The sequence below is a fragment of the Limulus polyphemus genome, unplaced genomic scaffold (assembly GCF_000517525.1).
Source record: "Limulus polyphemus unplaced genomic scaffold, Limulus_polyphemus-2.1.2 Scaffold22, whole genome shotgun sequence".
Classification (NCBI taxonomy): Eukaryota; Metazoa; Arthropoda; class Merostomata; order Xiphosura; family Limulidae; genus Limulus; species Limulus polyphemus.
The window spans coordinates 230,107-246,949 of record NW_013665632.1 but is presented as its reverse complement, the minus strand read 5'-3'; the positions used below and the strand labels follow the sequence as shown (position 1 = coordinate 246,949).

The 16,843-nt window shown below is 32.1% G+C and overlaps 1 protein-coding gene across 5 annotated transcripts in view; it reads right to left on the bottom strand.

Annotated features, from left to right (window-relative positions):
* LOC106458405 (CLIP-associating protein 1-like) overlaps positions 1–16,843 on the bottom strand; it is a 217,305-nt gene that overhangs the window by 118,648 nt on the left and 81,814 nt on the right. Inside the window, exon 1 of one of the 5 annotated variants that reach the window (XM_022384733.1) lies at positions 3,436–3,676. The exons of the other annotated variants lie outside the window; for them this stretch is intronic. Coding sequence (XP_022240441.1) covers positions 3,436–3,661 — 226 coding nt within the window. The 5' untranslated portion in view covers positions 3,662–3,676. Of the gene's footprint in view, positions 1–3,435; positions 3,677–16,843 lie in introns of those variants that run through there. 5 annotated transcript variants of the gene reach the window in all.

Here is a 16,843-nt window from a genome sequence, read left to right as displayed (position 1 = left end):
GTATGCTTATTTTGAATTTCGTGCAAAGCTACAAGTCGGCTATATCTGCGCTAGCCGTCCCTAATTTAGCAGTGTAAGACCGCCAACTCTTGGGCTACTCTTTTATCAACGAATAGTGGGATTGACCGTCCCATTATAACGCCCCCACGGCTGAAAGGGTAAGCATGTTTGGTGTGACGGGGATTCGAACCCGCGACCCGCAGATTGCGAGTCGAGAGCCTTAACTATGCCGGGCCTGTTATTTATTGTGAAAAACATGTCTATTAAATGGAGTCCAGTTCGACTTTACTGGTTTCAGACAGTGATCATTAAATGAAAAAATCATACAAACAGGAAATAACGACTGTATCATGCCATTTTCAGAACAGTATGAGAAAATGTGTGTCAAGTTCATTTCAATCGGCTTTACGGTTGGAATGCAGGGAAATATAAAAAAACCTTATTGCGTGTTGCCTGTCAAAAACTGTACGAAAATACCGTGAGGACCCATGCCTCTTGTTTTAAATTAATCATACTTGATGATTTAAGGGGAAAAGGTAAAAAAAAAATAAAAAAATATGCTATCCCGTGACACAGTAACCACACTTTTCGAGAAGAATTGGTATGCAATAAACGTAATCGGTCCGGCCAAGTTTGGGCCCAAGTACAAACAACTTACCTCCAATGTTATTACTACAGCATAAGGATCCCGTGGTAGCTTCAAGTACAAGCAACATATCTATTTAAAACCCAAGTACGATATACAGACTACTAAAGTTTTTTAATTAAAACTGTATATTTCAACTGGGTCCTCATTAATAAAATAATGATATAATGAAATATTATAAACTAAAGTCAGTGTACTAATAAGGTACAGGAAAAAACAACAACATCTGTTTAATATTTCTGCTCAGCTTCATAGGCCTGAAAAGCGCAACCGACGTGAATTTGAACTCACGACCCCTTCTCCTCGTTCCGTTTCAAGATCCCCTTTGTTCAAATATACTAGCATTTATTTTTCAGTTAAAAACTCTTGAGGGCTCATAATGGTACGCAAGCTCTAATAAAATCACATTTTAGCCTCAAAATGATTTTACTGCGGTTGCCCTAGAGTTTACGCGGTTTTAACACGTTTCTTTCTCGAAAGTGGTTTTTAGAGAACTCTTTAACATCTCGACAGAAATGCTTCAAAAACAATGTACATACACTTACACTTGGTCTATTAGAAGCGGAAAGATATATGCAGACCCACATTTAACTAGTTGGGAACAACACTGATACTTCAAACGTGCTACTCAGTATGCTGGTAGCAAGGAGAAAATAAAATCAAACACACTATAAAAACACTCAAAAATATTCAAATATCTTTAAACAAAGCACACAATCTCAGCGCCATATCATCAAATAACGCATACTTTATAAATCTCGTTATATTCAGATTTTCAGCCAGATATAGAAAAAAATGTAGGGATAAATCTCGGACTAGCACGAGGAAAATGTAGGGTTATTTTCACAAACATATTAAGAGTAGCTGGTAATACACTTTCAGTTGAACACGGTGACTGACACTCATCATAACAGCAATAAAGCTAGTAAAGTGACAAACAATTGTTCTGTCGAAATATGTAGTGTGTTTCCAAAATAAAACTACTTAATTATGCTCGTATATCGTTGTTTGTCAATTTACTGTTAAACTAGCATAACGTGCTTGTCAGTAACAAATAACAATAAAATTTACTTATATCACATTATGACCAAAAATCTCCATTACTTGATAAGTCCAGATAAGTTACTGTCTGTCTTGAAAACTTAGAACAAATGCAATAAAGCTAACGTTAACGTATAACCGTCAAGTACTTTACATAATTGAACAAACAACATACTGAATGCACCCAATGGTAACGTCGTGAGCATAACCTGGACTTTAACGACGTAAATATGAACTTACTCCTTGCACTTTATTTATTATAAGTCTGTTTTCTTTTTATTAAGTTAGCTTATTTTATTTTGCGTTTATTAACATTAGGTTTATGGCAAATATTTATAACAATTGGCCTGTGATGTTATGTACCTTCAAAATGTTAATAAACACATGATGAAGCATGTCCATGTTCCATTATTCTCGTGCTTAAATTTCTACCAGTTTCCCCCATATAAAAATATTACAGTCTGTACATTGTACACTATAAAATACAGTTGTTTAATTCTATATTGTATTATTGCATTCAACCATTTTCCTAGTAAAATAATAAATCTATCAAACATTGGAAGTTTATCCATCTTTTCTATTTCTTGCCACATTATTTTTATCGTGGTTCACAAGTCAGGTGTATACGGAGTACAGTAAACCAAACCTTCTTAATGGATTTTCTGTCACCTTATCAGTACTTAAGTAATATAATATTAACTAATATAACTTTAACTAATATTATTCCTAGATCAGATATTTCCTCATCTACATCTTTTTCTGAACTGCAATTAACCTTACCTATTGCCAATAAAGTTTTTACAATTCCTATTTTTTGAGACTTCTGAGGAGCTAACAACCAATTCAAGTAAAGATCACTATGCTTTTATCCTAACTGCTTTTCTTTTAAAAGTATTGTTAACTTTAGTAGCCATGAAAACATTACCCATCCCTTCTCATTCCCACCAGTAACTGAAATGTTAGGATGTAATGAATTTAAAAATATTAAAAACTGTCAACCAATTATCCAGAAAGAAAGCCAACACACGTATCATTAACATATTTGACAAAAAATGTTAGCTAATACGGGCGCTAATTGACTGGTCACATTTATTCCCTCAGTCTGATAAAAAAATCATTATTGAGTTGAAATGCAGTTTGCGTTGTTATTTGATTTTCATCTTTCATTGAGCAAGAAAAAGCAAAATCAGTGTAGTTGTACTAACACATCACAACGAACTGATACATTACAAAAAAATAAATTTTTGGTTAGGAGTTTCCATCAAGGTACACAACTTATAAATTACACGAGCGCTATTCCGTCATTAAAAGGTGTGCATATGTAAAAGACCCATACAACGATGATGTTAAATCATAGTAAACATTACTTGGTCAATAAAACTAATAGTAAAGACCTTCAGCTGATCCGTACAATTACAATGATAAATTACATAAACACGATTTCGCCAGAGGTTTAAATGTACGCTTATCTATAAGATCCGTACAATAACGAAGAAAGATTATATTAACACTAATCTGTCAACAGAAAAAATATAAATATCTAAAACATACCCGTACTGTGACGAAGATAAATAATGTAAACATTGTTCAGCCAATAAGATAAGTTAAAATACTTAAGAAGGTTTTTCCATATTAAACTTTTATGTAAAGTCCCTTCTAAACAAAAAACGTAAAATATTAATTTTTTTATGCAACGCTAAGGAATTACTTGTGAAAAGAAAGGGGAAGATGTGTCGTATTTCACCAACCTTTGCTGCAACTACAAGATCTGTAACGTTCACGCTTGTTTCTCTCCCTTATATGCAACATATTGTCGAACAACATGATCCATCGGGTATCTTCTCCCCATAGGATGCTACCGTTGGCAGATACGAGTCCCTGTAAAATACTTTTACCCGTGTAACCATTCAACGGCACCTCTAAACAATCGTCCTTTTCTTGTGACTCGGGAAAGCCGTTTTCCACCTTAGCCATCGTACTTAGACACCAAAATAAGCTACATACGGTAAATAAAAAAAAAGCGTAGAAATCCCTACCCGAAAATTAAGTAAACGTCGAAGAAAACCTTATCCAAAAATGTTGTTTTACTCCAACATTTTTTACGCTATATAAGCAGCATAAAGTGACTCATAAAAATACAATTCAACATGTACATTTCTTCCTGAAAAATGCAGTATATTTCAACGTCAAACAAGCATCGACGTCAGGAACCGCAAAGTCCAGTGGAGTGAAAAATTAGGAATCGTTCTTTAGCTGATATTTTCCTGTACGTTGCAACAAACCATAACTGTTCCTCCATGTACGAAAACTAGAATATCACACGTGCTTTGAATTCCATTATCGAGGATTTAAAAATTTTCAAAGCATAAAGACAATGGTTTAAACAACAACTACTGGACGTTAGATAACATATTGTTGCGTGTGTGTGTGATGCCCAATGATAAGTTTAACCTGGAAGCTAAAATATACAAGAAAAAAAGCTTTGTATAACTACAAAAACCAGCTGCACTAACAACGAATTCTGCTCTCATAGTCTATACGAATGTCTCTTAACTCGACATCAAACTTCTGAGACCCTCAAATAAACTATCAATGACTCATGTTCTTCCAGTGTGATCAAGGAACAATAAGTGGACGCAAACAATAGTTCTCAGGCAGCGTGGACACAGCAATGGACCACCGTAATACGAACAGATGGGAAAATCGCCATCGACTCTTCACCATTACGATCAAGAATGCACGTGCACTGGTGGGGAACTCTTGAATGGCATACAAGAGAACTGAAGGGGAGGAGCTTACTTTACTCGTGCTCAGTGTTGACACTCAGATAGCGAACTCGCAATCCGCCAAATCCAGCAGTTTTTGCCATTTCGTGGATAAAATCTCGCATGTTTTACACATTAAAATAAATATTAAAGGTTATGTAATGAGAAAAGTGATGCTGTGGTTCTTCATCACAAATCAAGCCTCATGTGTTATTTGACAACAAAAATAATGAATACTGTATAACGGTCACATAACAATTATCACGTTGTATGTTTTTCTTTCTTCTTCTTCTACACGAAACGACGTGCTAATTGTGTCTAACCCGTCACACAATACAATAATAACTCTAAGTTTAGAAAATAACAGATACGTTCCCACAGAACGAAGTGGGTCAATTACGTTAGAATTCAGAGATGGTAAGTAAAGCTTTTTTAAAACTAGCTTGTTGTGTCCAACCACCACCGCCACCTAGTACATACAAGCCACGTGGTCGGAGACAACACGTACAGCTGACTGACTAAGAGATCTATCTCTACTAGTACCTTAGCTGGGTGATTGTCGTCAAATGTTACGATAGCAAACGAGCCAAACAAACGATACTAGTGATAATAAACTATTACAATTTCCTGAAGTTAGAAACGGCGCATTTAATATAAATTGTTGGTTTCTAAATACAGCAACAATATTACAACTAATCGAAACACAAATGCTCGAACTTTGAATTAAGTTTAATTTGAAACTTCAAATTAATGTTACTGGGAAATATTACTTTTTGCTCATACAAAAACGTCACCTCTAAAAGGTGTCAACATAAAATGTAAGTGTATTATAATCGTAGTTATTTGCCTTTAAATAACAACAATGGAATAAAAAACAACAACAAACTGAGGCCTTTGTAACTTGAATGTCTTCTAACATTATTGAATTAAATAAAACAACATACCTTTTGGAAAGTGGTAAGTTATAATTTGTGTGTATATCGTGTATGTTAATGACTGACTAAAAGACATACATTCATTTATCTCACTATTAGTTCCTTTATTCAAGCAACTTAAAATAACTAATCTCCAAGAGATTCTAAGTTTATTCACAAACTCGGTAACCTTGGAATTTACAGGAACAATTGTCTTGTAAGTTGGGGTTATTTTATTATTATAGCATACATTCATTTTAATTATTTTACTTGTTTCACCATGCAACTATACACGTCACAAATATTTACGTGTGTGATTATTTCGATTATTTGGTTTCCATGGGAACTTGAAAACTGTAGCTATAGGAACCGCAAAACGAAAGGATTAAATTACGCACTGTGCAATCATTAGTGTCATTTTTTTTCTTCAAAATGCGGTTATAAGTAATCCGATAAAATTTCTCTACTAACATTTTTACTTTTTCGAAAAATATTTATGTATGTGACAACCATCATGAAGAACAGGAAAATATTTATTCAGTCAACCTTCCATAATCAAGAGCCTTCTCACTGCATGCACGCTCTTGGTTTTACACTTACCAGTACACCACTTACACTCACCAACTTGATTATAAGGTAAAACATAAAGTAAATTTTATAACTATTGTAGATGATAAAAAAACAAAACAATTCTACACCAAAAAAATGCTGTTTCAATGGTTTAATCGTTTTCAGTTGAAATTATATGACGCTAAAAATTTCAAGGTCCAAATAGTTTGACATTTCAATGATATATTATGATCAGAAAGTATGTAAAGCTCAGAAAAACACAAGAACTCTTTCAAGTTAAGACTTTGTGTTATGAAAACAGGACTAGTTCACACAAATTGAAGGATTTTAAAGGAGATATGTTTTAACTTTTCCAAAATTAGCTACCTAGCTGGTTTTTATATTAATTATGCAAGAAATATTTATTTCATTTCCACATGCCAACAGTGTGTCTTAGTAATCATGATGCTAGAAATCTATTGTTTTTTTATATTGATATAATAAATACAACAAGAATATTAAATACCACTAATACCACAATAATAGTCATTTAACAAAAGAAACCAAAAATTATCAGACTAAACTGTAATATAATAAATTGTGTGTATTTCTTAAAATAATCCACATAAATTATTAGTAAATAATAGTGTAGCAGTATTAGAATCATTAATGGTATAGTAACACATTCAGCAAGGATTTGAAATTTTCAAAAAAAAAAATAATATTTTAAAAAACAGTAATTTCCCATCAGATGTTATCATGGAAAAAAAAAGCATAAAATCTGAAAAATTGGGAAGTTTTTACCAGAAGAATCAATTTCCTCTAAACAAGAGAGTAGCTGGGAACTTGCTTCCAAATGCAGGATGCCCACCATATCCTTTGCCGTGTTCACTATGCCTTATTGAAAATTATGCTTATGAATTAATTTACTACTGACATGTCTGAACATGCTTTCAGAAGATACCACAGATAGAGATGTTATAATAGTAAATACAAAACCTTAAAACTGATTTGTTCTAAACTTATGAAACCTAGAATGTACTTATCAGTATGAAAACTGTAAAATTTGCCATGAGAAACTTTCTGTAATGGCTATCCAAACCAACAATAGAAAAATGTGACAATTAATGCACCCAATACTATAAAAATAAGCCACAAAATTGAAAATACTACTCCTTTTCTAAAATATGAAGCCCCTTGAATAATTTATCCCAATTATCAAATTTTAAAACTCTAAACTTTTACAAGAATAAAAACCAGTCTACAAAATTCCCCCTATCTATGTTGATGATATATTAATACCATGAGTTTGTTTTTGTTTTGTTTTTTTTAATTTTGCACAAATTGCTAGCCTTCACCCATGGCTGAAAGGGCAAGCACGTTAGGTGGGACGGGGATTCGAAAATACCATCGGGGGAAATACTTTATCTTGAGGATTCTGACCCCTTGAAGTTTCTTTTTTAGAGTATATGGTTCTTTTTTTTTTCCTAAGCTGAATTCACACAATGAAATTTTGTGCCTCAACATGAGTTGTGAAAATAGGGTTTAAGAATTCTCACCAAGTACAGTAACTTAAAGTGCTAACCAACAAGTTGTTTTCTTGGCCATTATATTTATACAGTCAGTCAATCTTTAGCATTTTTACCTCTGCTTTTCAAACAAGGGATAACAACACTGATGATTTTTAAAACTCCAAACAAGTTTTCTCAGCATTGAGTCTTTAGAAAATATGTTTAGTTTTCTTTGAGTTATTTAGCCAGACTATACCCATACTGAAACCTGGAGTTGTCAATGTTGATATCATGTAATTTCTTCATTGACTAACTTTAGTTACTCTACTAACAATCCAAAGAGCCAATAAAAACATCACATGAATAATGCAGATTTAGGTTCAGAGTTGAAACAGCCATCCTATTTGTGACATCAATCATCTTCCTTAACCATTGCAGCAGTGAACTGATCTATCCTTCTTTACAAACATAAAGGATGCTATACAAGAAAGAAAACTTTATTCTGTTATTACCTGCTATCTAAGAAATTCCAATTTCTTTTGAAAATTTTTACTTGGAAATAGGTAGATCTCTCAGATATTGACAGACACATGCTAAATCTCAAACTCACCGATATCATTTATTTATTAGTTATAAATAGTTGTCTATTTAAAAGGTGTCTTGACATTCAAACAAAAGATCAGTTTTTTTTGTTTCCTGTTACATTCTTCACAAATTCAGCAGAAATTGGGCAGGTAGTGATGATTTAAAGACTTAACTTTAGTCCACTAGCAGCAAGTTTGTTCTTTCTTCCTTTTACATGATTTATTCTTCTAGTTTCATAAACAATCTACTTCAAACTATGAAAGTTTCTCTTTTCTTGATCCTAAATGTATAAGCCAGTAGTATTAACCTTTATATAAGATTCTAGATATTTTTGTTCTACAATATTTCAACCACTACTTTTATTTTTACGGGAACAGGTATCAATGCCTTTCTTCCGATAGTGGTAACATAAATTGTCACAAGTAGCTCATCCTCGCGTTCTTAATCACGTATAAGGAAGTTGTTTAAGGTTAAGTTTAACACACAGTTATTCATTCCACATAATCAATTGTACACTGCAGTACAATAAGCATTTGTTTCACTATAAATGTGTTATAATTTGCAGTAAATATCATTTATCTCCATACCTCATCCAAGGGAGCAGTTCCTCATCCTCAAAGATAACATCTGGTTGTAAAACAAGTAGCTTTAGCAATCAGTTTGATTTTCTAAAGAAAAGTGATCAGGTGTATTTTTCCTGGCTGATCTTTACCCTTTAAGCAAGCTAACACTATCACAGGATTTTAATAAGGTTTTGAGAAAAACTTGATTTTTTATTGATTGTAGCCAAAAATATAAAGTTCTTGCTAACGAAGATAATTTTACTGAAACACATTTTTTCGTAATTTTGAAAATGCTTTGTTTTCTCGTAAATGAACCCCTTTTTTTTAAGAGAAATGCTCTACAATTTATTGGATTATTCCATCTAGATTTGGAAGTAACTGCAGTCTAAGAGGTAAAGTTGTGATTAAAGTAGATAAATGCTGTTGTCTGAAGTAATCTAACATTAGCTGAATAACATTCTGGTGATTTGACTGTGAAGCCTTTTTTATTGTTCCTGTGACAACTCAATTCTCTTTAATATTGTCTTCAGTTGTACTTGTATTTTATTGAATAGATGCAAGTTTGATAGTAATGGCTTCAGCAGAACACTGAACTTAACAAATGTATACTGTGTTAATTTCACTGCCCCTTCAACAAAAATACTGTAATTTTTTCTTATTCAGTAAATTATGTTAATTTTTTCATCCACAATAGTTTCCAGAACCTTCTTTCCTGGTCTTTTTCTTACTTTTTATGTTTCATTTTTGGATTCAACTGTTATATGATACAAGTTAAAGAACTCTACAAACATTTGGTTAAGTACTTGGTTTTGTTATTCTAATACCCCTAGAAATTTTGATCCCATTCTTTCATGAGATATAGTCATACACATCCTTAAATAATAACATCAAATTGTTACACCTATTTACCAAATTTACAATATAACGTCATAAAAAATGACAACTTTCATTACAAAAATAGTTAAATAGGAAAGAAAGAAAATCAAAGGTTTTGGTACATTTTAGATGAATAATACTTCTAAAACTCACATAAGAGAGGTCTTGAAACACTGAAAAAGGTAAATATTTTAATTATATGTTCTCTGTTAGGTTTGGCTCTTAAGTGAAGTTTACAGATAAATGTTCTTTAATGCACAGTTCAACACTATGGGCAGTTTTGCATATAAAGAAAGAATGGAAAGTACATTGAATAAAATAGCTAAAGTTTCTTGGCTAGCACATAACATACTGTAATGCCTAAATCAATAATACTTTGGATATCACACTGTCTATGTACTTCAAAAAATTCTATTAGTTAGGTTCTGCTTAATTATCTTGAATAAACTGCTTTCTTGATTTTTTCTAATATGACATATATACACTCACTGATAATTATTCTTTCCCTTATATTACATTATTACAGTTTTTCAATAATCCACAGAACAAGCGAGTACAACTCATGTTCAATAGCCTCATGGTAAACACTCATCATAACAATAATGAATTTAATGTGTATATGTTCATTACAATCTATCTAGTAGTATTCAAAACTAAGGATATAAAATCAACACTCATTCAACTAACAAACAGAAAAATAAAATGTTATTTCACTGTATAGGGTGGAATGAGAAAAAAAAAACATTTGTGGCTAGGTACTTTGTTTGAAAAAAGTAGTCTCATGGAATATAATGCCTTGTTCAATTCTGTCACTTATGATTAACTCAAATTTTTGAAACAAAGAATATGGTTTTATCATTGATAAAAACCAAACCAAAAGTTAAATACAGCAAATGATACTAAAATGTATCTTCCTTCTCCAGTTTAATTAAAAATGGTCCAAGAGCAATTTTTCTATGCTATGTCATGTTTTCCAGAAAAAATGAGATTGGTACAGACCACCTTATAAGTTACAAAAGTATTTCCAAATTTGAAATGCCATACATCTGTAGAAGTAGAAATATAAATGCATTACTAAAAATTACATACATGTTGAAACAGCATTTACATGTTCAAGATTGCTCAGTAACCAAAGAATCCAGCATAGCTCTGCTGGGGCTGTTATGCTTCACTGCCAAAATCTACAGGTACATATATGTGTATTTGTAAGAGGGGAGGTGTAAATTTTCTTTGTTTTAACACACATAAAAACAAGGACAGGGTTGTTGTTTTTTACTGCAGCCTTGATGAAACAGTACTTATGTTATGGATCCTCCCAATCATTAAACAACATTTTCATGTAACAATGTCTAATAAGAAAGGGAAAAAGGTCGAGATATTATTTTCACTACTAACCTAGACACCTGTGCTGGTACAATAATTTCCTTTTCTGTGAAAAACTAAAGCAGTACATCCCACTTTTTTATGTATAATAAGAAAAAAAAATTGAAAATATCTCTCAGCAATTTAAAGTGCTTAGAAATAAGCTGTTCTGTTTTTAGAATGTTCTATATTTAAGTATTGTTAAGTTGGTTATGAACTTTGTTTACATACTTAAGAACTATCAGGATTACTTAAGATTTAAAAAAAAAATTAATACTAATAAGGAAACATTTAATTATCCAAATAACCATTTCTGAAAATTAGACTGATTTCTAACTGGTTTACTGATGAAATGCCAATTTTTTTGGGGAGAAGCATGCCATGCAGTGTACAAATAAGAAGAAAAATATCAACATGTTTTTCAATTAACACTACTTGAAAGCCAGTTCTTACACCAACATCCCTTATCAGGCATGCTACTAAATATCAACCACATATCACATCCACTTCTATGATCATCTGCTTAACTCTGAATTTGGTACTGAACCTAGCAAAATCATTAAAATATAGTGTAAATTTTCACAACATTAGATTTGGAAGTGCTAATTTTTAACTTTTTGTATTATTTCCACAAAGACTGGAACTTATAAACTGCATGTCAAAAAGGACATATTTTGATGACAGTTCACTGTTATTTTTGGTGTAAACATGGCCAGAAACTTTAGACATTTCAGCACAAGCAACAGTCAGAAGTATTTAAATAACAGCACTTAAAAAGTACATGTGATGTCTTTTACAAAATATTTTAGTGAGGGGAAAATGTATAAGCTTCAAGATGAATTAGTTCTTATATCTCAGATACAGCAACAAATCAAACATAATTTTACCTGGCTGTTTTCATGTAAGCTATTTTAGATTTAACTTGACAATAACTTAGAAATCCATCTACAACTGTGCCACTTAAGCAAAACAAATTGAGGCTTTATTCTTGGTTCAACATCAAGTGAACAGAAAATTACTTGCTCATATTTAGAATCCATTCCTTTTCTTCCTTGTTTCTCAATAGATTGGGTTCTAAGGCTTTCCCCTTCTATAATCCAACAACCTCCTTTGTTCATTTGGATCTCGAACTCAGTAAATCATATCTGTGTATTTCATCACAACTTATTCAAACATAATAACTGCCACAAACGTTTCTGATGACATTTTTGCTCCCTGCTCGAATATATTCACTACTGGATCACAATAACTGGATATATTCTTTACCACCAGAAGATTGTCCATTCTTGGATAACAAGCCCATCCAACTTCCAATGCTCTAGGCATTTTATAATCTTCACATTCAGCATACATCTCTTGATTTTCATATCTAATGTTCAAAGCCACTGAGTGCTCTAACTGTATAGCAATTCATTTTACAGTGGACAGCATTTAATTCCTGTTTCTTATCACTCAATTGCAGTATCTTCAATGATGTGATCTGTCCAGCTTTTATGCATGGGTTACAAGGCACTGTGTGGAATTATTCGAATATTTAATAATAAACCACTATAAGAGTACTTCTGGGAAGCACCATGAAGTTTGCATTACCTCTTATTAATTACTGCTCTCTTCATCAGTGTTCACATCTACAACCAAAGTTGTTTCTTACAGGTTTCTATTGTGACTTGATAAGCTTCTCCAGAATATCCTAAATCCAGAGAATTTTTTCCTTCAATTTATAGTCAGCAAAAAATATCATTGTTGATATGTTAATAAAAGAAGCACTGAAGTTGAAATTTTGTGACATTATATAAGTATTCATCTAAAGCTGCCAAGTCATCGCTTCCTTTTCCAAATTCACTTTGGTAAATAAATTTTGCATCACTCATTTGGTCAACATTTTTGTTCCATTATAGAAATAGCTTAAAATACCTTTGATACATTGACTCTATTCCTTTACATGCTGCAAATTTGATTGCAATGCAGTAATCGTATTGTTACCAAACTTTGTCCAGCTATGAATCCATTTGTACAACGTGGTAAAATGGTTGTAAAATGGATGAACTGTCATCTTAGATTTTAGTATTGATAAACTAAATAGTTATTATTCCATTTCTTACTGAAAAATGTAATGAAGGCAAGATCTCCTTGCTCAGATAACATTTTGTGTTACATTCTGCAACACAACTTTTTTTATATGGATGGTAATTCAAATTTCATACACATGAGGATGGACTCATTAAAGAAAAACTGAGTAGCATCTTGTTTGTTGTCATCTACTAAGGCATCATCATGGTATACATTGTGACAAACAGTTTTCTCAACTTCTACATTCCACGAATAATATTGTTATCACTACTCCTTGTCAACTTCTCTCTCTGTTTAAATAACCTTTTGTTATCTTTTCATTGAAACATGTAGCTTCAAATTTCATCTTATAGTTGATTACAATAATACTAGTATCAAGTCTTTTTTTTAAACTCTGTTTCAAGTTTATGATGCAATTCTGATACGTCCCTTTGTTGATTAACAACCTTTAACCTATGGTTAAAGGTTAAAGGTTGTTAACCTATGGTTCAAGGGGACCTTCATTTTTGCCAAAGAATAGTTGCATTTAATACAAAACAAACCTCAACAATGTCATTGTTGAGCATGAAACAAGATTTGGAAACCAAGCTATCTGTATTCTTGTGTTTTTATTCATTCTAGTTTGTGAAGACCATTCACACTGCAATGCATTTAACACTCACATTAAAAGTTCAAAGTCACTGCAGAAACATTTTAGAAAATTCTGGCAATACATACCCAATCTTTTTCCAGAATTTCTTTGTTTTGAGGATACATTAGCCTTGTTTTCAATAACCTTTCACATGGTAACCATTGTATCATTGACCAATACCCCAGTTACATAACCAGTGGCTCTACATGGCTGCACTGTCCAATGTCAGTTTGTTCAAAACTTCTAGAAACATTTATGTTCATATCCCAACGTGTATTATACATTTCAAACACTTACATCACTTCACCTGCAAGCAATTTCTGAAAACTTTTGTCTAGTTTGATGCCCTTCCTTAGATATTGAAAAGTGTTTGCAATGGTTTGCAACCCCATGACTAGTTTTAGATATGGAGTTTTTCTTTGCAGCAGCTTCACATTCCATAAACTTTTCTGTCAGTTTTAATTTTATTGCTGTTTTCCAACATAAATTTAATTTCCCTTAAAGAATCCCCCTTCAATTCATTTAAAGCAGCTGGATACAATATAAGAAAAAGATCAAAAAGTTCAAAAGGCTGCCTCAGAGAATTTTCAGTGCATCAATTTATTTTGAAGTATCATCTTGACTACAATACCAGACATCCATCTAAAAAGCATGTTCAATGACAATAGGTTTGTCAGCCAATATTCAAAAATTAGTATTTGAATCCTCATCTTTAAAATCCAAAACAATAGCAGCTTTTGCTTTGAATAAGGAAAAGCAGAAGAAACTTTCTACCTTTCATTCTAGTCTTCTTTGTATTATTTTTGGAAACACTTATTGGAAGATTTATTTTTTTATATAACTTTCTTTCAGAGGATATCACATTATGGCTAAATACACATCAACTGCATTTACTGCACTTAAAACACCTTTTAAGTTTGCAGTTGCAAGTAATAGGACTCATAAGACCATCTTTTGATGCTTCCTTAGTGTGTACATTCATTTTCTATGCTTTAAATCAACCTTTCACAATGGTTTTTTCAATTTCACGAGTAATTCACAAAAAGTCACATATGTGCACTGCAGGGTCAAAATATGCAAAATACTGACAGACCAGAATATATAGTGTGAACCTCCTACCTTATTTGGACACCACCAGTGAAGCTTCTCCCATTTTATCATAATTTTGAATGAAGTTATCTATATCATGTGTCCACATCTCATGGGAATGTTTATAATATATAGAAAGAGCAATTTCCTGTCAAATAGAATTTTATCATAATTATTTCTTTTGGAATCCAGATACAGACATTTGCATCAAATAGCTTACATGTAACCATTTTCAGTTCAGCTTTGAGAAACTAACAAAATTTTTTTAACCCATTTAAAGATTAGTTAGAAAACCAGTTAAATTATAGAAGGTTTTGGACATTCTGTTGTTTGTTTTTAATTATGCACAAAGCTACACAAGGGCTATCTGTGCTGTGCCCACCACGGGTATCGAAACCCGGTTTCTAGCGTTGTAAGTCCGCAGACATACCGCTGTACCATTGGGGGGCAGGACATTCTGTTGTAGTGCCTCATATATCTTTTACATTTTAAGACACACATTTTAAAGCTACATAAAATTTTACTTGAAGCAGTAACTTAGTGAAAAAACTGAGGCCCAGCAAAGTTACAATTTGCACTGGCAAAGATCATGTAGGTCATCATTCACTTTGCTTGTGATGTTTATGATACATGCTAACGATCTATCACTGTGAATTTATTGCTATGAAAAGGTTAACAGTTGAAACTGTGAAGACCATTAATTATGCAAAATTGTCCATTCAAATAAGAAGCAAATAGAGATATTGTTCAATACATTTCATAATTTTCAACTTTTCATTTTATAGTACATTGGTGATTTCTCTACAGTTAATGTTAGGGTAGAAAAAATAATAGTTAAAATATAAAGTTTTATAAAGAAAAACATCTGATATTCAGTTAGTTCTCAGTTAAAAGTAGTTACTGTCATGAATATGTCATGTATAAAACAAGTTGTATCTGTTGAAATGGTAACAAAACTACATATACATTTAACCATGTCTTTCTTTTCTGGTAAGAGCTTGATGACTAGTGAGTATTTTTGAACTTGACTACGATATTTAAATGTTCATGGTTTTCCAACTTGTACCACTCCCCTGAAAATATCTAAGAACTGCAATGTCATTTAACATGCAAACCACTTTCATATACAAAAAACACAAGAAAAAGAAGTAGGACAGAAAATAAGATTAAAAAGTGTGTCACGGATAGTATTAATTAATATTGTTTTCACTTTATGGTACCATTTGACATAATAACCAGCAAAGAATGTTTAAAACTGCTGATCAACTACAAGAATCAGTCAGCAAAGCTAAAATTGCTTGGCTATTTTTTCAAGCTCAAGACTGCTTCAATATTATACTCTGAATAGAAATTATATATAATTTTTCATTTACCTATAAAACAAGTTCAATAAACAAATTTTCAATACAATTATAAGTTAAGACTAAGATAATTTAGTTTTATGTTACTAAGTACATATGAATGAGCTTGCAAAACAAGCTCAGCTGTATATAAACGAAAATTATGTTAAAAAATTTGTCAAGATTTATTTCTGAACATGTGAGGTATTAGAAACACATTATCCACACTCTATATGTCCATCATTACATAAAATGCACAACTGGCAACTGCAAAGTATTAATCAGCAGAGGCTTAAACCTCCTGTATCTCAAAGGCATATATATTTTGCCTTTTGTTTTTATCACAGTGATAAAAATTATGGACTGTGGTAGGTTCTTTTAGTAAACACAATTTTACACAACTTTCAGAATGAGACTGCATAAAACTTGGTGTAATGAGCAATAAGTACATACTGAAATTTATGCCTAACTTTGTTCACTGTGAAATAAGCCAGTTTGGAGTTAATAATGCTCATGTTCTGGTGATGATGTCTAGTAAGTACCCTTCAAAATAAACTCTGCCTGCAACTTATGTCAAAATATGATATGATTATCATTATTTACATGTGTATAAAAAAAAACACCACCATATATCATGCGCACATGTAGTCCCATTTGGGATAAACACTTGCCTTCCAAAGCTACATTATTGTTAGTACTACAACTATTTGCATACAAGCAAAAAAGGTATGTTAGGTTCACTTGAAAGAGTCTATGTACATAATATAAACAAGCCACCCCCCCCCCCACACCACACACACTACAAAAATAATAATAAAGACAAAACTAATTTTATATACCGTAATTAGTAATTTAAGTTAATTCTGGTTGTATTACTTGTACAAAACTGTTAATTACATAC